Consider the following 26743-nt stretch of genomic DNA (forward strand, 5'->3'; position numbering starts at 1 on the left):
AAAATTATGGATTGTCACAGTGCTGACAACTTGCAGAAATGAAAGTTGCGCTTGCGCTTCATTGTTTGTTGAATCTGTCAAAAATAAATTTTTATTAAGTAAAACCGATTGTTATAATGTCTGCAAGTGATATTAAACAGGCTCTCAGAAAATTAGATTATCCAATATGTGCCAAGGAAGCTTTATATCGAATCGGTGAGTTTTTCTTTTAAGTGTAAATTTATTTTTATTTTTTTTGAGGTTAGGAACTTGTATATCAATTTTTACTTTAATAACTTTAGAAGCTTTAAAATACTTTAATACTTTTTATATAATTTATAATAAATTCTTTCCGTAATTAATACTTGTTACTTTAAATACTAAAATTCTATTTATTTCAAAAAATTATTTTTGCAAATTATGAAACTTCTTTTTGTAAAACATTATTTTTTTTAACGAATTCGATTTTCTAACGATTGTAATAAATTATTATTAAAGAAATGCTGTGCAGTCGGCCAGGAAAGCAAATGGACCTGCAAATGGATTTAATGACCGAATTTGTTTTCGGTGAAATTGAGAGACGGAGAAAACGTAATGTTCCGGCAGCAATTCAGGAATTACAATTAATTGAAGTGTTGAGTGATTTTTTTCAAAATCCAGGTGGAAGTCCAGCTGTTCGTAATGCATTATTTTTATCTCTCTATCCAGCTGGTAGTCCACGTTATAAAGTTTTGGGTAATTTAGTTTCGTTGGCAATTTCAATTCAAAATAAAGCCGTACTCAATGCAACGGGAATTTGGATGCAACAATTGGGTTCAACATCGCAGGAAAGTGTTGGACTTGCGAGACACATACTTAATGATTATTTTGTCCTCACTTCAAAATCAGTCGACAGATTACAATTACTTCCGGTGCTTGCACCACATTTTACCGCAAATCTTCTCACAGCAATTGGCGAAGTTTATAAAGACAAAAATCCACCTTCTGACGTACTTCGATTAATTGGCGATTGGATTAATGACAATCCAAGTCTTTTATTGACGGCTCTAATGGATAATCCGGCTTTACCCACTGGAGGTATTCCCATGACGCCAATTACTCCCATCGCCGGTCTTTTCAGGTTTTTTTCTTTATATTTTCGAATTATTATTATATTATTCGAATTATTATTATATTATTTTTTATTGAATTCAGGGCTCGAACTAGATTCGTAAATTTGCTTGTTGTACGTAAAAGTCAGTTTTTTGACTTTTATTATGGACTTCATAATTTAATTAAAAAAGGACGAAAAGTTCGTAAATTGTACGATATAATTTGGAGAATTTTAGAGAAAGTACAAATGATTGCAGAAAATCAATTATTTTCAAAAGTAATCAAATTCTTCGTAGCAATTCAACTATGTTATTAAAATTTTAAACAAATTCTCTACAAAATTTCAATTATTTTCAGAAATAATAAAATTCTTCCTAAAAATTCAATTATCTTCATAAAAAATAAAATTCTTTTGAAGATTTCAATTATTCTCTTAAATAATCAAATTCTTCCGAGAATTTCAATTATTTCTTCAATTCAATGATTTTCAATATCTACTATTTGATTAAAATTTTCCAAAATATTTAAATTATTTTAAAAAAATTGAAGAAAGTGAATTTATCATTCGGTGATTAAATATTAAATTTGAAAGAAGTTAACAATTTTCCCGAATCAATCTATACAAATAAATTAAATATCTTAAATAAATCTTATCTCTATCGAGATTTATTTAAGATATTTAATTTATTTGTATAGATTGATTCGGGAAAATTGTTAACTTCTTTCAAATTTAATATTTAAAAAAAAGTTGATAAAATTCATTTAAAATTTAATTATTTTCATAAATAACAAAATTTCAACAGGAATTCAATAATTAAAAAAAATTTTATAAATATCTTCGCAATCATTAGGAATTCAATTTTTTTCATAAATAATAAAACTCATTGCAGAATTTCAATTATTATTTTAATGAAATTTTAATCGGATTCCTCGAAAAATGTAATTAGTCTTAAAATCTTTATTAAAAACCGTCAAAAGAATTAAATTATTTAAAAATTTGTTGATTAAATTCTTTATGAGAATTCAATTTTAAGAAACATTCAAATATTCAATAAATTAATTTTTTTCGATTTAAATAATTGAATTCTAGTAGAATTTTCTAGTAAAAATTAATTAAAAAATAAATTTCTGTCAAAAACAAATGAATTTGAAAATTCTCAAAAAACTTTTTCAAAAATTATTAAAAAATAATGTATTTATAGAAAAATTTTAGTGAAAAACAATTAAAAAAATTCAATTTTAAGAAGTTACAAATTATTGCAGAAATTCAATTATTTTCAAGAGTAATAAAATCCTTCGCAGAAATTTAATTATGTTTAAAAGTAATGAAATTCTTCTTTGGAATTCAATTATTTTCATAAATAATAAAACTCCTCGCAGAATTTTAATTATTTTTAATACAATTTTAATCCAATTAATCCCAGAGGAATGAATTCAATTATTTTCATAAACAATAAAATTCTTCTAAACAATTAAATTATTTTCAGTAAATTTTAATTAAATTTGTCGGAAAAATTTAACTTTTTTTCAAAACAATTTTTATAGAATTTGTCGGAAAAATTCAATTATTTTCAAAAAATTTGATGAAATTCTTCAAAAGAATTCAATTATTTTTAGTAAATTTAATTTAAATTTGTCGGAAAAATTCAATTATTTTCTAAAATTTAGATAAAATTCTTCAAAAGAATTCAATTATTTTCAGTAAATTTTAACGAAATTTGTCGGAAAAATTAAATTTTTTTCAAAAATTTTGATAAAATTCTTCAAAAGAATTTAATTATTTTTAGTAAATTTTAATTGAATTTTGAAATTTCTTGATAAAATTCTTCGCAAGATTTCAATTATTTTTAAAACAATTTTAATCAAATTCTTCGAAAAATGTAAATATTCTCGTAAAAATTTTATTAAAAATTGGCGAAATAATCCAATTGAGGGGCTGGATGCTATAATGTGTTACACGCCATGTTAAGTGAATGGCGCGTAACACATTATAGCATCCAGCCCCTCAATTATTTAAAAATTTGTTTATAAAATTCTTTATGAGAATTGAATTTTAAAAAAAATTAAATTATTGAATAAATTATTTATTTTTGGATATAAATAATTGAATTCTAGTAGAATTTTCTAATAAAAATTGATTTAAAAATGAATTTTAGTTAAAATTTTAGATAATAATTGAATATTTAAAGAAAAATAGCATGAATTTTTAGAAATAATTGAATTTTGAAATGAATTTTTTTGAAAAAGTTTAATTGAATTTTTTCTAAATATTATTTTAAGTTTTTATTTTCCTATATATATTTAATTGAAGAATTCACGATTAATTGAAATGCGTAAAATTGAATATTGTAAAATATTTGAAAATTAATTAATTTGAAAATTTTCAATGAATGAACTTTTTCGAACATTAATTGATTTAAAGAAGAATTTTAGTTAAAATTTTGGTCAGTAATAATTGGTCCGTAATTTTTCAATTTTTATCCGTAAAGTCCGTATTATTAAATACTTTCACTGGTTCGAGCCCTGTGAATTTTATTTCGTATTCGTATTTATAATTTATTGGATTTAATTTACCAGGTGGTGTATATTGAGTCCGGTGCGAATAGTCGACGATAATTTAAATCAAATTGAGGACGAGCAACGGCTTTATTCGAAAATACAGCAACTCTTGATGGATTCGGTATTGAGACTGAAGAGCAATAATGGAAGTAATAAGCACGCAATATCGGCACAACATTTAGCGGCAACGACACGAGCGTTAACTTTGGTCTTGCAAAATTTCAATGGTAATAGTGAGACGTCTCGCGATCTTGCGATGGAAAGATTAGCGCAAGCCGTCAGTGCGGCAATGTCGGCAAATTGTATATATGGAAATAAACGTAAGTTAATTTTTATATATTTTTCTCTCACCTCGAAAAATAGAAATAAATTTTGATTTTCTTTTCTAATAGAGGAACTTTTGGCACTTTTACAATCCTTGTCCTATCAACATTTTCTCATCGAATGGACACTTCAGACGTACTCGACGAAAGCTGCATAGAAAAGTGTTTCGATTATTTGTAATTATGTATTTATATTTAAATTATATGTACATGGAAATTTGTATATTATAAATTTAATTTTTACGAAATTACTTTTTTCTTTTCGTGTTGGTCATATAATTCAAGAAATTAATTTCTCCATTTAGAAGGGTTTAAACGTTCGATTTTGTTTCATTTGCTGTAATTTTTCTTTGTCCAGATCAAATTTCTTTCGTAGTTCCATCAAATCTGAAATTAAAAAATGTTGAGTTGATAAAATAGTCAAATTGTAAAACAAAGTATGTAAATCAAAGTCAAATTGGATATAAAAATAGTTAATAGTTACTTTGTCGTTTGGCTTCTCGAATTTGGAAGGGATAGAAATTTTTTAACTGCTTCTTTCGATTGCCGGTGGATAATTTTTCTTGTAATTTATTAATTGTTGATTCTTTTCTTGCGAGGGCGAATTCTCCTCTCTTTTTACGGCCAGTCACTTTCACCCAACCGTCCGCATCACCCTCTTCGTCTAATTTTTCTTTTATCAAACGCTCAGTAACTTTTGCGTCATAATTCTCCATAAATTGTTGAATATATTTTTTTGCCTCGCCTTCATTGCAAACCGAATTGTTATATTCCCTACACCATTCTTTAAAAAGAGAAATATTTTAATATAAAAATAATAATTTAAAAAAAATAATAAAAAAGAAAATAATTTTTTTATGAATAAATATTTTATTAATTTTTTATTAATATTTTTATTAATAAATATTTTATTAATAAATAAATAAATTAATATTTAGTTAAAGAAAAAAAAAATATTAAACTTACTGTTTAATCCAGTGATCAAAGGCTTTTCCTTAGAACTCAAAGTCAAAACTACATTTGAAGACAGTGATAAAGCTTTATCTAAACTTGATTCTTTTTCGAAAATAACGTAGGTGCATTTTTCTGATTTGTTACTTTTGACAAATTGTACCGATTCAACTGGTCCACATTTTTTGCTGAATGCACAGTTGACAGACTCTTCAGTTGCGTAAGGAGGTATGTTAATTACAAATAATGTCCTATCCTTAGGATATTTTGAATACTTTTTGTCTGTATGTGCTTTTATGAACAATTGATTTCGATCTGAACTGTTTTCTTCGTAACGGAGCCACAAAGCTGAAATTATTTTCATTATTAACTTGCTTATTGATAGAAAGAATTTTTAATTTTGTAAGTTTATTACGTTACAAAAAAGAATTCAATTTTTTTCTTTATTCGATATCAAATATTTTAAACGAATTCAATAATTATTTTCTAAAATTTTTATAAATCGTAAAACAATTCAATTTTATGTAAATAGTAAAATTCTTTCATAAAAGAATTGAACTTTTTTTTATTTTTAATTTTCAAGTATTAACAAACACGATTATTTTAAAAACTTGAAAAAAATTGTTCATAAAATTCAATTACTTTTAAGATTTTTAATTAAAATTTTTATAGAAACTCCATTATTTTTAAAAAGATTCAAAGAAATTCTTCAAAAAAAGTTTAATTAGAATTATCAAAAATTTAAACACTATTTCCACTCTACAATTGAATTATTTTCATAAATAATAAAATTCTTCGAAAAAATTCTATTATTATGGAATTTTTTAATAAAATTTTTTGCAACAATTCGATGATTTTTAATGTTTTTAATAAATTAATTTTAAAAATGGAAATTATTTAAAAAGAGAAATTATTAAAAAAGTTAGGAAACAAAAAAGTAAATAACAACTAATTTATAACTGCGAACAGATTTCCGGAATAGAATTATTATTAATATAGATTAATTAGTTAATAAAATAAAATAACAGTTTAATTTTTGAGGTTAGGAAATTACAAAATAACATTACTAAGATACATACTCTTAAATCCTCCAAGCGATCCTTTATTAATAGTCATTGTTCGACAGTTAATAAACCAGTTAAAATTAAATATCACTAAATTGAACAAATAAACAAATTAACGAAATTAACAAAATATGAAAATTATAAACAACATGAAATACACATGTCACCCCAGTCCGACTCACTCAAAATGCTTGGAAAATATATGACCACCACTTGAGTAGTACTAACTTCTACCGTCAGAATGCAGTGTTGCGCATCAGCCCGACTTTAACACACCGTTGTTATGCAAAATTTATTAATTTATTTATTTATCGAGGTGTTTTGAAATTTCTAATTATTGTTAGTAGCGTTTGAAGAATAAAAAACAATTATAGACAGTAAATACAAAGACTAATGTGAAAAAAATGGTGTAAACCTTTATAATTCGACATAGACTGCAATGGACAGTGATTTTATTTTTATATAGATTTTTATTAGATTTTAAGTGTTTGTGTATATTTAAGTTCAGTTTTGACACTTTTTTAGTCTTAAGTTTGTTTTTTAAGTGTTTTTTGTAAATAATTAAAAGATGCCGCGATATACAGGACATCGTTGTATAGTGCCGAATTGTAATTCAGGTTATGAATCAACAAAAAGTGAAAAGTGTCACAAGTTCTCCGTTCCATTTGACGAGGAAGATATTCAAAAGTGGAAAAAAATAATTCCTCGTAAAAATTTTGAATTAAAAGGAGGAATGGTTGTTTGCGAGAAACATTTTCTGAAAGATGACATTGTTTGGAGACGGGAAGTAAAAGATCCTGCTGGCAATGTCATGGCATCGGTTTGTATATTTTTAACTTTGTATAATTATTTTTTGAAAGCTAATGAATAAATAAATTAAATTATATGATAATTGTTAAAATTTTGTGTTATAGGAGGAGTTGAAGAAACCTCATTTAAAGAAAGGAGCTGTTCCTTCACAATTTCCGAATTGCCCATCATATCTGTCCCAATCGCGAAAAAAACGGAAGTCGCCAAAAAAAAGAGAGTTTACACCGAAATCTACCGATCATGAAAAATTAAATATAAAAAAAAGAAAAGTCGAAGAATCCAAAGAAAATGTATTTCACGAAGAAATCGAAAATATGCCACTAAATGGAAATAATTTTGAATCAGAGAACTCCACAAAATCTCAAGTAGATGAGAGTTCAACTACAACAGATGAAAATGAAACAGATTCTAAATTTTCGGAGCGAATTGATTTATTCAATTCGCTGTTTAAAAATGAAAATAAAGTTAACATCCCAATATCATGGAATCGACGACGTAGTGAAAAAGATATTCAATGCATTGAATACTCTGAATGCATATCTCGAATGAGAGAAGATAAGCCTCAATTCTTTACTGCAAAACAACTTGTCATTTACAATGACATGCAAATTGTAGCAAAGGTGTCCGGCATAAACTTGCCATTGGAAAAACTTGGCTTAAATACCAACTATGTGTCGACAATTACTGAACTGGAAGAAATTATTAAAAATTTCAATAAAGTTAAAGTTTGTTTGGGATGTGCATCACCAAATACTATCCAGAACATAGAAAACTCATTTGCGGTTCGCGACTCAGCAGGATATTTGAGACATACAAAATGTTCGTTAATAATCACTAGTAAAAAGCGCTTATCATGTGAAACATGCTCGAAAGCGAAGAAGACCCTCGCAAAAAAATTTATGCGCTTTAAGAAAATTAATGAGCAGCGACGTATAGTTTTGAAAATGAGTCCCACAAAAAAGTACAAATTAAATTTAATTAGAAGTAGATTATATAAATCTAATAAAAACTTAGGAAATTATAAAAGTCTCTGTGGACACTACAAAAAGGAACTCAAGGAAAATAAAAAAGAAATGTCCCTTCTTCGGGACAAAAATTTAGACTCAAAAATGGACGATTTAAAAGTAAATAAAAATTCGAGAATTGTCATTAATGAAATTTTATCAGCTTCGAAAGTGAAGGATGCAAAAGGTCGCCGTTACACAGAAGATTGGATTATTTTGTGTTTGTTGTTCCATACAAAATCACCAACAACTTATAATCTTCTGAGAGATAATAAGGTTTTACCTTTACCTGCAACAAGCACCATTCGAAGGTAATATAAAGTTTAACAAATTCATATCTTTTTAAATAATATTTTTACATTACGATAAATGCAACTTAAATTTAAGAAGCATTTTTCTTGATCTAATAATTAAACCTTTCTTTTAAAACAGATATTTATCGTTAATCCAAACGCCTTGCGGATTTGACGACTCGTTTTTTAAATTATTGAATGAGCGTTTATCGGAATTGCCTGACGAATACAAACATGGAGTTTTGTTAGTGGACGAAATGGGGACTAGAAAAAATTTAAGACTAGATCAAAAGAAAATGAAAATTTTGGGTCTTACAGATTTTGGGGACGAAGAATTAAACAAGTCAGTGAAAATAACTGATAAAGCAGATCACGGACTTGTTTTAATGTTCCATTCACTAATGGAATCTTTCTCACAGCCAATTGCTGTTTTTGTTTCAAAGGGACCAGTGGTTGGTACAATATTAGCAAAACTGATTATTCAAGCAATATGTTTATTAGAACAGGCCGGTGCAAAAGTACATGGAGTGGTGTCAGATTCTGCTTCTGCCAATAGAAAGTTCTGGTCTATTTTTGGAGTAAGTGGAGATCTCAAAAATGTTGAATGCAGCTTTGCTCACCCGACTATTGAAAATCGTCGAATTTACGTCTTTGCTGATATTGTCCATTTGATAAAAAGTATGCGCAATCGATTGCACGACAAGAAAACTTTGCGGGTATAAAAATCATAAATATATATTTTTGTAGAAGACTATATTTTTTTAAATATAGATATGTTTAATAATTATTTTATTTCAGGTAAATCTAACAGATCCAGAAATAGATTGGGAATACTTCAGAAAAGTATTTGAAGTGGACAAATATCATGCAACAGGAAAATGGCATCCTAAATTAACGGCAGAACACCTCGATCCAAATAACATGACCAAAATGCGAGTCATTTTAGCAGTACAGGTAATTATATATTTATATTTTCATAAATATAAATATACCAATAGTGTTCTAAACTTTCAATGTATTTTAGATGTTCAGTAAAACAATGGCTGAAAGTCTTTTAAAAGGAGCTTCCGTTTACCCGGATATGTTTAAGAACTGCGAAGCAACAGCAGAATTTTGTTTAAAAATAAACAACTTATTTGATATTTTAAACATAACAAATCCAGAGAAAGGACTTCGAATAGATTCACCAAATTATGAGGTAAGAGAATTACATATTGTTAAAATAGTTTAAAGTATATATTAAAATAGTATAGTATAGTATAGTATTGAATTAATAAATATTTCTTTTTATAGAAATTACTCCAATTCTTAAGTTGGCTCAATGACTGGGAACAACTAGTATTTGATGGGAAATTAAGAAGAGAAGAATGTTTTACAGAAAGCTCTACGACAGGATTGAGAATTTCCATTCATTCGACCATAGGTTTGTCGAAAGATTTATTGGAGAAACATGGATTTCCATATGTTTTGACTGGACGTATAAATCAAGATCCTTTAGAGGTATAAAGGTTTCCAAGTTCATATTTTGTAATTTAATATAATTCTATTTTGGATTTACACAAATAGTCAATCAAATATTTCTCTTAAATGAAATGTTATTCTCGATTTCATTTAAATAAATTCATTAACTTTTAAATACGATTGAGAATGAAATAAAATTTTTAACTAATACTTTGCAAAATATAGTGAAATTTATTAATAAACATAAAAATTAATTTTTAAATATTTTGATATTGAGGAGTATTAAAAAGATGTTATCAAGAATAACATTTCGTTTATATTTCTAAGAAAATATATTTTTTTTTATTTTAATAGTTATTGAAATAATTAGTATATTTTGATTTCAGGTTTGCAGTGATTGAAATTTATAAAATTTTTCCATTTAAATCAGTATTTAAATACATTTTCTTATTCAAATTAATTGAAAATACGAAAAGAAAATTATTTTTATTTGCTGATTTTTTGGTCAACAAGTGTAATTAAAATAATAGATATCTGATTTAAGTAGAAAAATTTAGCAAGTAATATAATTTTATTTTTAATTTGTTTTCAGCTGTAGCTCCTTTTTAATTATACGCTGTTATATAGGATACTGCAGACTATTGAAGGCTCGGAAATATTAGGTTTTATTTTAATTTAGAACACGTCAAGGAATTTTTTAAACCATTGAATCATTAACGTGTTTAAATTCTTAATACATTTTGTGACATTAGAATATTATATAGTTGTGTCTTCCTAATTAATTTTTTTAGGATTTTTTAAGTTGATTCCGTGGCTGCTGTGGTTTTTCATTAATCAAATTTGAAATGGATAAATTTATATCCTGGTAAAAATTTTAGTGATGCAGGTCGATTTTTTACACAAAAAAGGTAGAAAGATTAAATTTTTGTCTTACAAGGTTCTCGAAATTGTGAGATTTTTTCAAACTAGAGTCGATCGACGTGCATCATTACTCCGTTTTATTGATTTGAAATATTCTTGTTTTTTTTCTGTTTTTAATTTATATTTTCCTTGTTTATTTAGCGATTTTTCGGGACCGTTCGATCCGCGGGTGGTACAAATGATCATCCGTGTACGCCTACATTTCTACAGTTGTATAAGATTTTATCTGTACACTGTATTTTAACACCTCCGAAATTAGGAAATTGTTCGAACGATTTTACTATTGATCCTCCTCAGCCATTAATTACAATTACAAAATTAAAAGAATTATACAATTCAAAGGAAAAAAGCTCAATTGAAAAAATTAAAGAAAAACTTATAGTTGTAATTGAGGATGAAGATTCAGATTTTAATGATTTTGTACGTGATATAGATCATGATTATTTCTCTCAAGAAATTGTAGATTGTTTGCTATTTTATACGACTGAAAGAGTATGCAGATATTTAAAAGACCGAGAAAAATGTTCAATATGTTTAAATGCTTTCATGTCTACATCAAATATTGCAACAGATACATTATTTTTTTCATCCAATAGATTACCACGCAGTTACGAAATTTTTATAAATCCCTTACAAGAACTTATACATCCGAACCGTAAATTATACGATATTGTGCTAGAGATCGAATATTTATTCCGGCAACATAGAGAACATCGTAACTGTGTAGACATCATTTTAAACAAAATGTCCTCAGAGCCAATAAAAATTTATTTTTCTTGTAAAGAACACCCTGACAATGCCAGCAAGCTATTAAGTTTCGTAGTATTAACTTACTTACAAATTAGAATGAGGGAGTATATTAATCAGGAAATGGCCTTGTTGAAAAAGCAAAGTATTTATAAGAAAAAGGCAGCAAAACTTTGCACAAGTTGACTAAAAAAGAATTTTATGTTTTCAGATACAAAGTTTCTTATGCATGTATATGTACGTATGTATATAATAAAGAAAAATTTATTCTGTATACCTATGTACTTTTTCATAATATTATATGTAACCTTTATTATTTCCTTTATCACTTTTATATTTATAATATATCTATATACCTAGAGTATTGAAATTGTTTAAACTTACTTTAATCTTACAATCAAACGTATTACAATAGAAAAATGTTACACAAAGTTATTTTTTATTTTTATATTTGGATTTAATTTTAAATTGAAAAATCATATATTATTAAATGAATTGTAATACAGAATTTTTAGAAAGCAATTATTTGTATTTTTGTAATTAAATATTATACAAATTTTAGAAAAATTTATACAGTAAGTTTAATTTCAATGTATCAGTCAATAAATTTTATTTCTTTATTTATTCTTTTTTGCAATTATATTTCTGAAGTATTTTGTACTCATAAAAAATAATTACGTATTACATTAAATTTCTAATCAGACATTCATTAAATCAAGTTGAAATAACTGAATTTAAATAATTTTTATATTTTTATTCCATTAATGTCAGTGTTAATGACGGGCTGATGCACAGTTGCGCACTCTGGGAGACTATGCTAGTACTATGCAAGTGGTGGTCATATATTTGCCGATGCGATCTATAGGAAATTGAGTGAGTCGGACTGGGGTGACACATGTTCGTCATTTACGTCATACTACTCTAGTCAATGAAAAAACTATTTGACTCCAGCAGTTGCGCATGACAAAAGAGAAATTGCCGTAGGCGGTAAATTTGAATTTAAATTTTTTTCTACATTTAATCGCAAGAATTAACTCTTTTAAAAAGTTAAATAAATCTTGACTGTCAAATTTGAATGTTGTTTTGACAATTTATTTGATTTTATTAATCAAAACATTTAGAAATTAAAAATTACGTGTGTGAATTCCGGAAGTGATGCAAAACTGCAAGCAGACAAGAAAACTCATGACTAGTGTCTTCCTTTCTCAAATGTTCTAGTTTGTTATAAATTTTAAACAATATTATTATTACAATCTTGCTTAAATACTGTTATTAATAATATTTTATTCGCAATATAATATTCTTACTAAAGACTTGCTTTGTCGTACAAAAGTGATAAATTATATAAAAGTGTATGCTTTTGTCAAAAGTGTTAAATGTCATTGGTCAAACTAAATAAAAACAAGTTCTTTTTTTGAATTTTCAATCTGAAAATTATCGTGTGACGTATGACGACGTCACGCAACATTGTGATGAAATGATTGAATTGAGGAGATTGAGGATTGAGTTCAATGTTCACGTGGCACAGACAACGAATAACTTTCTTTATTTTTGGCACCTGTTGAGGGCCATTGTCAACAATTAAATTTTTGAAGCACAATCACTGTCGTTAAGTTTACTCAAGTGGAATTATTATTTTTAACAATGTGTCGGAATATCGAGAATAAAAAATCATCTAAAATGCTAATGCCGGTTTTATTGAGTGCATTTGCCATTCCAGTCTCAATGATGTTTTGGATTATAAACGTTGTTTATAAATATTTCTCACCAAATTCAGAACATCATTTCGAAGGTATGAATTGAATAATTTACAAGTGTTGTGACAGAACATAAGTTTTAGTTCATATTTGATGTTTAAATCGTTAAAAAAACATTGGGGTACATAACCTAAAAAAAATTCGTTTTTTAGGTTATCTTGTTATTTCTCCTTGGAGATGGCTCGCTTCGGTTGTTATTCCTCTTTTATTCATTATCTGGGGCTTGAAGAAAAGGAGTTTGGATGCTACTGGAGCACTTCTTGGTAATAAATAAAATTCGATTTTCTAAATAAACTACATATTTTTACTTTGTTTACTATTTATTATACTTTAGCATTTACTTTAGTTTTTGCTTTACTATTTACTTTACTATAAGTTTTTATTTCTTTTTCAATAGGACTTTTGACAGGTTTTATTTTGACTTTAACGAGTTTTGCACATTTGGCCTGTCTAATGGCGTTTTTCGTAAGTTCGTCAAAGGCGACGAAATTTCGAATGGAGAGGAAAAGGAGATTCGATTGTGATTTTAAGGAAGGCGGACAAAGAAATTGGATTCAAGTTTTGTGTAACGGAGGAATGGCTTCGCAATTGGCTTTACTTTATTTATTAGACGTTGGTTGTGGTGAACGGCCTATTGATTTCGTCAAAGACTATCGAAGTTCCTGGTTATCAATTGGAATCCTGGGTAAAATCTCTAATTATCTTTTAAAGGGGAACTTTGACTCCAATTCTTAATTATATCAAGAAAATGATTTAAATCTTCCATAAAATTATTTTTACAGTAATTTTTAGAGAGGAAATCAACGGTCAGAAAATAAAATCTATTAGAAAATATTCTGATCCTTTTTTGGATCTTTATTTTTCTTAAAAATTGATAGATTTTACAATCCATTCGTAATTTTGTAGATTCTTAAAAATTGATAGATTTTACAATCCATCCGTAATTTTGTAGAAAATATGTTTTTGCATTCACAAAATAAAAAAACAACAATGGTATTTTTTTTAGCGTTTTCAACCTAAAAACAATGTTTTTTTCAAAAAAATGCTTCAAAAATAATAAAAATAATTTTTTTTCATTCGGCAATTTTTTTGTGAATAAAAAAACATATTTTATTCAAAATTACGGATGGATTGTAAAATCTATCAATTTTAAAGAAAAATAAAAATCCAAAAAGGGTCAGAATATTTTCTGATGGAAAACCAATTTTTTGTCAGGGAAATTTAGAAAAAATTTGAAATTTTTTTCGACTTATTTTCAAAAATTGCGTCTTTCTTGACTTTTTTTTCCAAATATTCCAAGAAAATATATTTTTGAGTATTAAATGTAGCTCATTTCGATTTTTATAGTGCTAAAAATAACTGTAAACAAATCTTTCAAAAATTATTTTTGAATTATTTTTCTATTTAAATTTTCGAAATATATATTTTAAAAAAGATTTTGAATAATTGAAATTTTGTAAAATTTAATTGAAAATAATTAATTTGTTTCAAGTACTTTGTTAGAATTTTTTAAAATCAACTTTTGAAGAATTTTAATTGCAAACTTAAAAAATAATTGAATTATCAAAAATTTTAATGAAAAATCTTTAAACGTAAATTTAAGAATGAAAATTAACTTCTAATTTTTTTAAATTTAGCATTTTCGGTACTTTCTATTACATATTTCCGAAAATTCAAATACATACAAAAAAATAACATTTTAGAATTATTTTTAACATTTTGGAGGAAAAAATCATGTTCAAAATATTTCATTAAATTTCATCGAAAAATTAATTAGCTTGTTTATTAATACAAAAACTCTTTTAAGAAATTCAATTGTTTTCGAGAAATTAGGTACATAAAAATATTTTTAAAAACTACTTAATTCTTAGAATATATAATAATTTTTAAGATTTAATTATCTTTGAATAAAGCAAATAATAATTTACTTTTTTGGACTTATTGCAAATTAAAAATTTTTTTATTTGCAAATATGAATTTTTGAATAATTTCAGTTTTAAACTTTAAAAAAATTCAATTATTAACTAATTTATTAATTAATTATTCTTGTCTATTAATTTAAAAAATTTTAATAAAATTCTTCGCAAGAATTTAATTATTATTATAAATAATAACATTCTTTGTAAGAATTCAATTATTTTTATAAATAGTAAAATTTTTTGCAAAAATTAAATTATTTCTAAACAAAATTTTATTAACATTTTAAGAACGAATACAATTATTTTCTAAAATTTTAATAAATCCTTGGAAACAATTCAATAATTTTTTTAAATAGTAAAATCTTTGCAAAAATTCAATTATTTTCAAAAAAAAATTTCACTAAAGAAATCAATTTTTTTCTTAATTCATCGTTATACAATATTTCAAAAGAATTTAATTATTTTCTAAAATTTTAATAAATCTTTCGAAACAATTCAATTTTATTTATAAATAGTAAAATTCTTTGCAAAAATTCAATTATATTCTAAACAATTTCACGAAATTTTATTCATTTTCCTTGAAATTTTATATTTTCCTGTGAAAGGAATTTTGTCAGGGAAAATAATTTTAATGTCAGTAAATTGTCAGGGAAATTTCAGGGAAATTGATAAACTGAAACCTGTGACCACCTTGATTTCCTCTCTAAAAATTATTATAAAAATAATTTTACGAGAAATTAAAATCATTTTCTTGTTATAGTTGAAATTGTAGTCGAAGTTTCTCTTTAATAGTTGAAAAATTATTTTCTAGTTTCAAAAAAATTCGATTGTCGATTCAAAGTTTGAAATTTTTACATTTTTAAAATTTTTATTTTACAGGAGCTTTAGCTTGTTGTAATGGAGACACATGGGCCTCGGAATTGGGAACAGTAATTGGTGATTCAGATCCTTTTCTCATTACAAACAGAAAACGAGTACCCAGAGGTTAATAATTTTAATTTCTTTTTAATTATTAAAAATAAATTACATATAGAAATTATTTTCTATATGAGAAATTATTATTACAGGAACAAATGGCGGTGTTTCTTGTATTGGACTTGTGGTATCGCTTCTAGGCGGTTTATTCGTCGGTTTATTTCATTATTTAGCCGTGATCTACACAGTGGATTCAGTAGTTTTGGAATTAGCTGCTCCTCAATGGCCCATTATCGTTGCAGGAGGAATCAGTGGACTCTTAGGAAGTATTATCGACTCAGTTCTTGGAGCAACTCTCCAATATTCTGGTAATTAGCATTCTTCTCTTAAAAATAGTAATTCAAATAATTTTATTTATTTATAAATACATACGGGTTGATTAAATCAAATTGAAATTTAATTAAAATTTAACTAAAATATAACATTTAAATTAAAAGAAAAATTCATAACTATAAATTCTAAAAAATATCTTTTATATTAATAATCATTGTATTCTGGTAATCTGTTCGCAGTTTGAAGTTAGTTGTTTGCTTATTGTTTCCTAACTTTTTTTAATAACTTTTTTCTTATTAAATATTTTCAATTTTAAAATTAATGTCATGAAAATCATTGAATTCTTGTGAAGAATTTTATCATAATTTTTAAAAATAATTAAATAGGTATTTTGAAAGAATTTTATTAAAAAATTTCAAAAAAATTGGATTCAATAGAAAACTTTTATTAAAACGTTTAAAATAATTAATATTTCTTAAAAATTTTATCAAAACTGTTGAAAATAATTATTTTTTATTTAATATTTTTAAAAATAATTGTATTCTTTCGAGAAATTTTATTGAAATTGTATTAAAAGTAATTGAATTCTTTCTAAGAATTTTATCAGAATTTTTGAAAATAATTTAATTTAATTCATATTTATAAAATAATTGTATTCTTTCGAAAAATTTTACTAAAATTAAATTAAAAATAATTGAATATTTCTTTGAAGAATTTAATCAGAATTTTTGAAAATAATTGAATTTAATTCATATTTATAAAAATAATTGTATTCTTTCGAAAAATTTTACTAAAATTAAATTAAAAATAATTGAATTTCTTTAAAGAATTTTATTATTTAGGTATAAAAATAATTGTGTTCTTTCAAGAAATTTTACTAAAATTAAATTAAAAATAATTGAATTTCTTTGAAGAATTTTATTATTTAGGTATAAAAATAATTGTGTTCTTTCAAGAAATTTTACTAAAATTAAATTAAAAATAATTGAATTCCTCCAAAGCATTTTATTATTTATGAAAATAATTGAATTCTTCCGAAAAATTTTTTTTTTGTATAAAAATAATTGAATTCTTGCGAAGAATTTTAAAAAAAATTTTCAAAATCCTAATTAAATTCTTTTGAAGAATTTCATCATTTTATAATTTTTATAGAATATAATTTAATAATTTACTAGAAATTTCTTAAAAATTTTGAAAATAAATTTTACACACAATTTTAGAAATGATTGGATTTTTGAGATTAACTTAATTTTATAATTATACTTTAATTATAATTGAAATTTCTTGTGTTTTAAAGAAGATATTTGAATATTTTTCAAGAACGTTTTGAAAATAAAGGAGTTTTTTTTAAGAAATTTTACAGAAAAAAAGATTTTAATTAAAAAAAAATTAAATTAATTGAAAATAATTAAATGTTTGCAAAGACTTTACTATTTAAAAAAATAATTGAATTGTTTGAATGAATTTATTCAACTTTTAGAAAATAATTGAATTTTTTTATGAAATTTTATTAAAATTATATTGAAAATAATTTAATTTCTGCGAAGAATTTATAAAAAATAATTGAATTCTTCCGAAGAATGTTATTATTTAAGAAAATAATTGAATTGTTGCTAAGAATTATATTTAAATTTTCGAAAATATGAACATTAATAATTCATTATGTACTTAATAAGTGAATTTTTTAAAATTTTGATTATGAAATTATTCAAAAATTTAAATTTGAAAATAAGAAATTTTGTAATTTGTATAATAATAATAAATCGAACATCACATTCCGCGCGCATAACATTTGCTAGTTTACAAAATAAAAGAAAAAGAAATTTAATAATAACTCTGAACTCTGAAGTGGTAAAAAGTTTATTTATAAAGAATATATATTATCAGGAATTGACGAGAATGGGAAGGTGGTTGAGAAACCGGGTAAAGGCGTAAGGCATATTTGTGGGAAACAAATTTTGGATAATCACAGTGTCAATCTTCTGTCAACTATAATCATGGCCTTCATGCTGCCAAGGATAGGAAATTTACTGTGGCCTTAAGTATTTTAATGTTAAGACATTTTTTTTAACCTGCTATTACTCAATTTTAACGAGTTGAAAAAAAGGGACGAACAATTTTTTTCAGAAATGAACAAAAGATATTATTTTTACAATGTATAAATGTTTCGAAGACTTTTAACTCGTGAGTGTATCGATATTGGAATTGAACATATTTATAAATTATAATTCTGAATTCTAAGAATTCTAGTTTAATACCAGTTAGATTTAATTATTATGGCAATCTTGTACCTTATCCGAAGCGATATTATCTAATTTTAATTACATACAATGTATATAACGATTTAAAGAACGTTATATGTAAATTCTAGATTTATTTTATTTATTGTTCTATAAGAGAAATAAATATAAAAAAAAGATATTTGTGGTGACAGTTTAAAAGAGATTTCTACAGTTTTTATTTCAATTTTCTGTTTCATAACTTTCTGTTTTTAAAAAAGTAAAATAATTTTAAAAAATATTTTCGTTTTTCTTCAATATTTATTTTTTTTTGAGGTAAATGGTAAAATTGAAGAAAACTTGATTTTTATAGTTTTATTGTAACTTATATTTATCAAAATTTTCTTTCATATTTTTCTTTTTACAAAACTTAATTAATAAGTACATAATTTATCTTATAAATATCTGTGATATGCTTAATTATCCGACTTTATTTTCAACAATATCTTATTCTTTTTTTTTGGTAAGACTTAAAATTTTTCTTAATTTTATATTTATAAACTGGTCAAGCTTATATTTACGACATATAAATAAACATTTGTACACAGTTTTATAAAAAATAAATTTAAGAAATTCGAAATACTTTGAAAATTTTTTTTATACATTTGTTTATTTTCGGTGGGGGAAATCAATCTTCATCTCTCGTTAATGACGGATGTTGGATCAATGTCTCTTGGATCGCAGGTTGGAGCTGATTCATAGTCATACTTTTTCCTCTCCCGACACCGGACCTGCGTTTGATCGGATATACTGAAACAGTCAACATCCCCCCACAATGGACTTGACTTAACCAGCCATTGGCACGATACGGACAGAAAATTTGTTAATTAGTTTCACATGGACAGTTAGTTTAAATTACATATTTTTGTAAAAAGACGGGACACGGGTTTTTTTTCCATTTTTTTTTAAAAGTTATATGCTTTTTTTTCTTTTGATGATGCACAGTTGAAGGAGAGAGAGACAGATAGAGAGATCTCGTTGAAGAAGGGATTTCACTAGTCCGCATTGCACCATTGGCGGTCCATGCATAAACATCCAACTTTTGATTTTCGACTTAGGTACTAAAACAATATTGTATTAATAATTAATCAATATCTCCTAGACTAATTTAATTAAATTTTGCCCTTTCTAATTTAAAAGTAAAAGTAATTTTTAATTTTTCACAGATAGAAAATAAAAGAAAGAGAGGAGAAGAAGGAAATGAAGGCAAAAGATGATCGATGGTTGTACAAAATACAATAATTGCTACTAACGGATTTTATCTTTTGAATATTTACCGAAACGTTTGTTGTGGTCGTGCATGAAGTCGCTCGTTTCCTGACAAATACTGAGGCTTCCCATCTTCTCTTAAAATGAGTAATCACCTGAAAAGACGTGTCATGAGTTACGAGACAAAAAGGTGAAAATTATTTTCAATTACAATTTAATAAAAAAAAAACAAGGAGTTCATAAATTTAAAAAATAATTGAATTTTATGAACTAATAATTGAATTACAAGTTTTTAAAATAATCGTGTTAGTTAATAATTGAAATTAAACATTTAATTAATAAATTTTATTAAATTTTTAGAAAATAATTGATTTTTTTTGAAAAATTTTATAACAAATTAAGAAAAAAATGCAATTCTTTCGTGAAATTTTTTTAAAAACAAATAACGAATTAAGAAAAAATTGAATTCTTTCGTGAAATTGTTTTCGAATATAATTGAATTTTTTCAAAGAATTTTCTTATTTATAAATATAATTGAATTATTTGAAAGCATTTTTAAAATTTTAGAAAATAATTGAATTTTTTTGCAAAATATTATTAAATTTTTTTTTTAAATGAAATTCTTTCATGAAATTTTATTAAAATTATCTTAAAAATAATTAGATTTTTGCAAAGAATTTTACTATTTGTATAAATAGAATTGAATTTTTTTGAAGAATTTATAAAAATTTTAGAAAATAATTGAATTCTTATGAAATATTTTATATTAAATTATAAGAAAATAATTGAATTGTTTTGAAATATTTTATATCGAATTAAGAAAAAAATTGAATTTTTTCCTTAAATTTTTTAGAAAATGATTGAATTATCTTGAAAAATTTTATAACAAATTAAGAAAAAAAATTGAATTCTTTCGTGAAATTCTTTTGAAAATACTTAAATTTTTGCGAAGAATTTTACTATTTTTATAAATATAATTAAATTGTTTCGAAGGATTTATTAAAAGTTTAGAAAATAATTTAATTTTTTCAAAGAATTTTACTATAATTACAAATACAATTGAATTTTTTCGAAGAATTTATTGAAATTGTAGAAATTAATTGAATTTTTTTTAAATTTTCTATAACGAATTAAGAAAATAATTGAATTCTTTCGTGGAATTGATCTAACCTTTGCAAAGAATTTTCTTATTTATAAATATAATTAGATTGTTTCGAAGGATTTTTAAAATTTTGGAAAATAATTGAATTTTTTCGAAAAATATTATTAAAATTTTTTTAAAAATTCAATTCTTTCATGAAATGTTATTAAAATTATCTTAAAAATAATTGAATTTTTGTAAAGAATTTTACTATTTATATAAATAGAATTTAATTGTTTCGAAAGATTTATTAAAATTTTAGAAAATAATTAAATTCTTTTGAAATATTGTATAACGATGAATTAAGAAAAAAATTGAATTCTTTAGTGAAATTTTTTTTGAAAATAATTGAATTTTTACAAAGAATTTAACCATTTTAAAAATAATTGAATTATTTCGAAGAATTTTATTAAAATTTTAGAAAATAATTGTATTTATTCGTGAAATGTTATTAAAATTTGAATGAAAAATAATTGAATTTTTGCAAAAAATTTTACTATTTTTATAAAATATAATTTGAATTCTTACGAAGAATGTTATTATTTATGAAAATAATTGAATTCTTGCGAAGAATTTTATTAAAATTTTTACAATATTAATAAACAAGAATATTTAAATAATAAATTAGTTAATAATTGAATTTTTTAAAAGTTTGAATCTAAAATTATTCAAAAATTCATATTTGAAAATAAAAATTTTTTTAATTTGCATAATAATAATAAATTGAATACCTATCACGTTCCACGCGTAACATTTGCTAGTTTGAACTAATTTATATTATTAAAAAAAAATTTTTTTATTATTTTTACTAGTTCAATTAATTTGTTATTTTTTAATTAAAAAACAAGAAATATTTATTAGTTAGAAAATAATTATTTTCTATGCATCATTTTTCTAATATAATTTAAATTATTAAATGTAATCAAATTTTACTCTAGTTTAATTATTTTTTCGTTTTTAAATTGGAAATCAAAGAAACAAATTCAGAAATATTTGTTAATTCGGAAATAATTGGTATCAAAGAAGAATTTTTGCTTCAAATATTTACCTCGCCATTGCAAAAGCAGAAAAGTATTGCTACACAAAGACCCTGGAAAATATTCATTTTTTAATTTTTCAAAGCACTTTTAATTATCTTTATTAATTCTTGAATAATCACCTGAAAGGAAGCTGTGATTGCAGAAATGATTTCAAACGGTTGCTCCCAAGGATGTTCTTTGGGAGGTCGAAATGCTACCAAAAGATAATGAAGTCCCAACAGTGGAACCAACAACAAAGTTGCTCTAAAATTAAACAGAAAGTCGATTATTTTTATTTCGAAACGTTTTAATTTTTAATTTACAAAGTTTGAATATTTTTCAAATATTCAACTATTTAAATATTCAAAAATTTAAATGTTCAAATATTCAAATAATTTTCATGAATTCAAATATTTTCCTTCAATATTGAAGAAATATAAATTTTTTAAATACCTAAAAGCCTGAATCATTGCACGCGTTGGTCGTGTACTAATGGCTGGACCATTCCTGAGTTTTGTTATAAGAACTCGAACAATATTACAAAGAAATATTAAATTGAGCAATGTTGAAACACACACTGGATATATTAAAACTTTCATGTAACTTCCCTCGTTCATCCAGCATCTGTAAAATTCCAAACAAAAAAAAACAACAAAACAAAAAAAATTCAAAATGCAAATATTATAGAAAAATATGAAATTCAAATTAGAAATTGAATTAAAATAATAAGGGGCAATTATTTCGATTTAAAAATTAGTTTAAAAATAAAAACAAGAAATGATCTTCTAATTTAAAATAAATTTTTGAGATTATGTATGGATGATAGATAGTAAATTCAATTTCCTCTCAGAGGACCTTCAATTTGCTTTGAGAATGATGGGTTTGATGCTTCAGCCTCTGTAGAAAGGACCTAATCGAATTCTTCATCCTGAATGTTGATAGTATCAAGCCTGCGGTCTGATCATGAATATTTAACTTTTCAATACAGGAATTTTCATAAATAGAAATTATTATTTTTCTCCATTTTCTCAAGTGGAAGGAATTTTTACCTACTTTCGTTTAATAAGACTTGTAAAAAAATTGTTTAAATTCATTAAATAAATATTAATTAAATTTTCTAATTACAAATATTTTTTCTTTTAGTTTCTCTTTTTTAAACTAATTCAATAATTTTCTAAACAAATATTTTTTCTTTCAGCTTTTTTTCTAAACTAATTCAATAATTTTCTAAACAAATATTTTTTTCTTTCAGATTTTTTTTCTGAACTAATTCAATAATTTTCTAAATAAATATTTTTTTCTTTCAGCTTCTTTTTTTCTAAATCAATTTAATAATTTTCTAAATAAATATTTTCTTTTTTTCAGGTTTTGTTTCTCTATTCCTGAAAGTAGATGATTACTTGCAAAAAAAAGAGAAGAAAACTCACTGAGTTGTATCGGTTGGATCATCGCTTATCATCCTCAATATCGAATAAACAATCACGATGATTCCTGGAAAAAACCAGCCAAAACTCACGAGTAATTTCAATAGTTTTTGCTCATTTGTAAAAGCACTCACGAGTATTGTGTGCAAATAAAAACCTTCGCACAGCATCCAGGAATAATTTGAGATTAAAAAGTAGTGGAGAATTATATGCAGAAGTCGACAAATCATCTACAAGAAAAAAAAATTGAGGTAAAATATTATAATTATAAAGTAATGTATAAATATTATTATTTATAATATTTATTATTCAATCGAAAATACTATTTAATTTAGTATCTAAATTATTTTTTCCTAATGAATTAAATACATTTTTAATAAATAAATTTTTTTTTACTTAAGCAAATTTTTTTCTTCTTTGGTATAATTAATTTTTTAATTTTGAAATAATATTCTATTTTTATTGACAGGGAATTCTTTGGGTCAATCGAATACTCACTCCATTGTTTAAAAGAACATCGGGATTTGCCACAATAAATCCGTACCAAATTAACCACAGTGCATTATTGACGGCAAAAGATGCAAATAGATTCATGTGAAGGATTATCCGGGTACATCTTAAAGTTCTGAAAGCGCCAAGTATGTGAAATTATAAATGAATTCAATTTTATTAAGAGAAATTTTATTTATGTAACGTAAATAATATTTCCAATTGTAATAATTAGAATTTTTTACAATTCTCACTGAATAATAAATGACTTACCGGAAATATATCAGGATACCAAGAGACACTAATAGAGCGATCAATGATATTGAATATCCGACTTCGTAGACAATATTTAGATCTTGTTGCCACTGTAATTTAAAAAAAATATAATAATTAACAATATTGGGAAATTTTTATCAAATTGATAAAAAATTATAATTTTGGTCAAAATTAATAACTGAAAATAATTAGAAAATAGTATCAAAAAAATAAAAATTATAATTTTAGTAATAATTAATAATAATCAGTAGAAATAATTAGGAAAAATGATCAAACAGATGAAAATTAAAATTTGCTAATAATTACTAATCAGTGGAAATAATCAGAAAAAATTATGAAAAAGTTGAAAATTATAATTTTACTAATAACTAATAATTAATAATCAGTGAAAATAATTTGGAAAGAGTATCAAAGAAGGGAAATAATAATTTTTGCAATAATTAATAATAAGTGAAAAAAAATTTAGGAAAAATTATCAGAAGGATAAAAATTATAATTTTGCGAATAATTAATAATCAGTGAAAATAATTAAAAAATAGTATCAAAAATATAAAAATTACAATTTTACTGATAATTAATAATCAGTGGAAATAATTAGGAAAAATGATCAAACAGATGAAAATTAAAATTTGCTAATAATTAATAATCAGTGGAAATAATTTGGAAACAGTATCGAAAAAGGAAATAATAATTTTTGCAATAATGAATAATAAGTGAAAAAAAATGTAGGAAAAATTATCCAAGGGAATAAAAATTATAATTTTGCGAATAATTAATAATCAGTGAAAATAATTAGAAAGTAGTATAAAAAATATAAAAATTACAATTTTACTGATAATTAATAATCAGTGGAAATAATTAGGAAGGAAAACCATAATAAAAATTATTGATAAATTTCAAGAAACAGTGAAAACAAAATGCAAATAAGTTGAAAGAAACGAAAACGAAAAAAAAATATTTCTTTTAAATCTAATTATAATTTCTGCAGTTTTTAATATAGTTGTTTACTTGTTTTTTAAAATTAAATATGAAATAAATCTCACTTAATTATACTCGAGATAAATTCATACAAAATAAATAAAAAAAAACGCTAATCCAATTTTTTTTTTATCATTTTGAAAGGATTTAAATTTCATTTCTCATTTTAAACATGTTCTCTCCATTACTCCATTATAATAGAAAACAAGAATATTATATTTCATATTAAAATTCAGAGGTGGAAAATTTTACTGATAAAAATTATTTTAAAAAAATAATATTATACCTACACCAAGATCTGCAATATTGACGCAAGTTGTGTAGTTGCTCCAAATTTTTTGCGAATCCGGATGTCGAAACCATGTTCCATTTGGTTCGCAGTATTTAAATGCCGTCACTGAAAAATTGAAATTAAATTAATAATAGATCTAAAATTAATTAGCAAAAAGGAATTATTTTAATTAATATAATTTTGCAATTACGTTTTTGCAATTATACGGTTAATAATTTAGCATTTTATTATTCATTATTATTATTATTATTATTATTATTATTATTAATTAATTATAATTAATTTTGCAGTTCTGCAATTAATTTAGCATTTTTTTATTTAATATTATTGTAATTAATTTTTGCAATTTTTTTATTTTTCAATTAATTTTTTTGTTTTTGGTCTAAATACTATTCTTTTATTTGTATAGCGTCAAATACGAAAGTAAATCAATTTAAAAATTACGTTTAAATAAAAATTATTTATATTAGCAAAAAACAATTTGCAATTGCAAAAAATAATTTGCAATTGCAAAAAATAATTAATGATCCATGTGGGGATTGAACCCGCGTCCTTCGCAAAACAGATCGCGACGCTCTAACCAACTGAGCTAATGGATCTTGATTGTTTATTGTTTCTAACTTTTTTAAGAATGAGCAAATTTTTTAACTGGAGGAAAAATAAAAATCGCAAGAAAAATGTAATTTCAGTATTATTACTATATATTGCAATAATCAATACGGATTTACTTAATTTAATAGAACACAATAAATATTAAACTAGTTTAAACTTTAAAATTCGGAAAAAACATTAAAAAATAAATAAAAACTTTTACCAATTAAAAATTAGGAAACTAATTTACTAATTAGAAAATTAGGTAAGAAGGGGAATTTTTATGTTTTAATTATTATACGACCCCGCTTAATAGCAGGGTACACAAAAAATTAGAGTTAAGACTCATCAGTGTTCCCCTCCACGGAAATCTTTAGTAAAAGGCGAAAGATTTATACGCATTTTGAAGGGGAACCAGAGTTGTTGAATCACTCGAGCAGCCGCCTATTTATACCCTAGCAATATCACGCTAACTGCGAGAGAAATGTTTTCCGCCCCCTAGCATCGAAATTAGAAACTAAAGTACACCCTTTAAACCCCCACCGCCCCAAAAAACATCATCTATCAAAAGCGCGCCAATTTTGAATTTCCATTTCATTTTTGAATTTAAAATTATGGAAAAAATTAATTCCATAATTATTTATAGTAAAATTAAAAAATCCTATTATTTAAACATTAATTAAAATTTACTTTTCTTTAAATATTTCTCCAGGCATTTTTGTTCAGAAATTTTTTCTCTCTAATCAGAAGTATTTAAAATAATTATCGAGTGCATACACTTTTATAAAAGTAAAGTAGGTATATTTTTTTTTGCAAATAATCAGAAGGGTAATTAAGATAAGGATACTTCTAATTGTATGTGGAATTAAGGTCACTCATTTTAGTAAAACTAATCTAGTATGGCTTGGAAGTGAAGT

At 24.1% G+C, this 26743-nt stretch overlaps 5 protein-coding genes and 2 non-coding genes across 15 annotated transcripts in view; 3 read left to right on the forward strand and 4 right to left on the reverse strand.

Annotated features, from left to right (window-relative positions):
• The first annotated feature begins 20 nt into the window (after positions 1 to 20).
• LOC122501976 (uncharacterized protein C7orf26 homolog) lies at positions 21 to 4201 on the forward strand. Its single transcript, XM_043611799.1, has 4 exons — positions 21 to 195; positions 478 to 1099; positions 3649 to 3950; positions 4023 to 4201. Exons 1-4 carry the CDS (start codon positions 117 to 119, stop codon positions 4109 to 4111), a joined length of 1092 nt encoding a protein of 363 aa, XP_043467734.1. The 5' UTR covers positions 21 to 116; the 3' UTR covers positions 4112 to 4201.
• On the reverse strand, positions 3952 to 6154 carry LOC122501977 (ribosomal RNA-processing protein 7 homolog A). The gene is made up of 5 exons (XM_043611800.1): positions 5984 to 6154; positions 4920 to 5252; positions 4438 to 4737; positions 4206 to 4340; positions 3952 to 4103 (listed from the first exon to the last, which is right to left on the reverse strand). Exons 1-4 carry the CDS (start codon positions 6018 to 6020, stop codon positions 4255 to 4257), a joined length of 756 nt encoding a protein of 251 aa, XP_043467735.1. The 5' UTR covers positions 6021 to 6154; the 3' UTR covers positions 3952 to 4103; positions 4206 to 4254.
• A 64-nt stretch (positions 6155 to 6218) lies between these two features.
• Positions 6219 to 11478, forward strand: LOC122501974. 2 transcript variants are annotated; one of them, XM_043611797.1, is made up of 7 exons: positions 6219 to 6788; positions 6883 to 8093; positions 8215 to 8791; positions 8874 to 9029; positions 9100 to 9273; positions 9369 to 9575; positions 10129 to 11478. In XM_043611797.1, exons 1-7 carry the CDS (start codon positions 6537 to 6539, stop codon positions 10132 to 10134), a joined length of 2583 nt encoding a protein of 860 aa, XP_043467732.1. In that variant the 5' UTR covers positions 6219 to 6536; the 3' UTR covers positions 10135 to 11478. The 2 variants fall into 2 exon arrangements, with proteins under 2 accessions (XP_043467732.1, XP_043467731.1); XM_043611796.1 differs by lacking the exon at positions 10129 to 11478 and adding an exon at positions 9923 to 9979.
• Positions 11479 to 12406: 928 nt separating this feature from the next.
• Positions 12407 to 18543, forward strand: LOC122501939 (transmembrane protein 19). Its single transcript, XM_043611730.1, has 6 exons — positions 12407 to 12996; positions 13114 to 13224; positions 13359 to 13646; positions 15760 to 15864; positions 15948 to 16163; positions 18016 to 18543. Exons 1-6 carry the CDS (start codon positions 12849 to 12851, stop codon positions 18168 to 18170), a joined length of 1023 nt encoding a protein of 340 aa, XP_043467665.1. The 5' UTR covers positions 12407 to 12848; the 3' UTR covers positions 18171 to 18543.
• A 168-nt stretch (positions 18544 to 18711) lies between these two features.
• LOC122501958 (calcitonin receptor-like) overlaps positions 18712 to 26743 on the reverse strand; it is a 314998-nt gene continuing 306966 nt past the window's right edge. For 5 of the 8 annotated variants that reach the window (XM_043611762.1, XM_043611760.1, XM_043611761.1 and 2 more), the window contains 8 exons: positions 25234 to 25340; positions 23963 to 24054; positions 23699 to 23825; positions 23204 to 23430; positions 22230 to 22400; positions 21917 to 22040; positions 21806 to 21847; positions 18712 to 19771 (listed from right to left, as the gene is read on the reverse strand). In XM_043611762.1, coding sequence (XP_043467697.1) covers positions 19568 to 19771; positions 21806 to 21847; positions 21917 to 22040; positions 22230 to 22400; positions 23204 to 23430; positions 23699 to 23825; positions 23963 to 24054; positions 25234 to 25340 — 1094 coding nt within the window. In that variant the 3' untranslated portion in view covers positions 18712 to 19567. The remainder of the gene's footprint in view (positions 19772 to 21805; positions 21848 to 21916; positions 22041 to 22229; positions 22401 to 23203; positions 23431 to 23698; positions 23826 to 23962; positions 24055 to 25233; positions 25341 to 26743) is intronic. The other 3 variants (XM_043611765.1, XM_043611767.1, XM_043611766.1) reach the window with 3 other exon arrangements.
• On the reverse strand, positions 25760 to 25834 carry Trnat-ugu. The gene has a single exon. It is a non-coding gene; the product is annotated as a tRNA-Thr (tRNA).
• Positions 26128 to 26249, reverse strand: LOC122501978. The gene has a single exon (XR_006301599.1). It is a non-coding gene; the product is annotated as a U5 spliceosomal RNA (small nuclear RNA).

The sequence above is a fragment of the Leptopilina heterotoma genome, unplaced genomic scaffold (genome assembly GCF_015476425.1).
Source record: "Leptopilina heterotoma isolate Lh14 unplaced genomic scaffold, ASM1547642v1 Lhet_219, whole genome shotgun sequence".
Classification (NCBI taxonomy): Eukaryota; Metazoa; Arthropoda; class Insecta; order Hymenoptera; family Figitidae; genus Leptopilina; species Leptopilina heterotoma.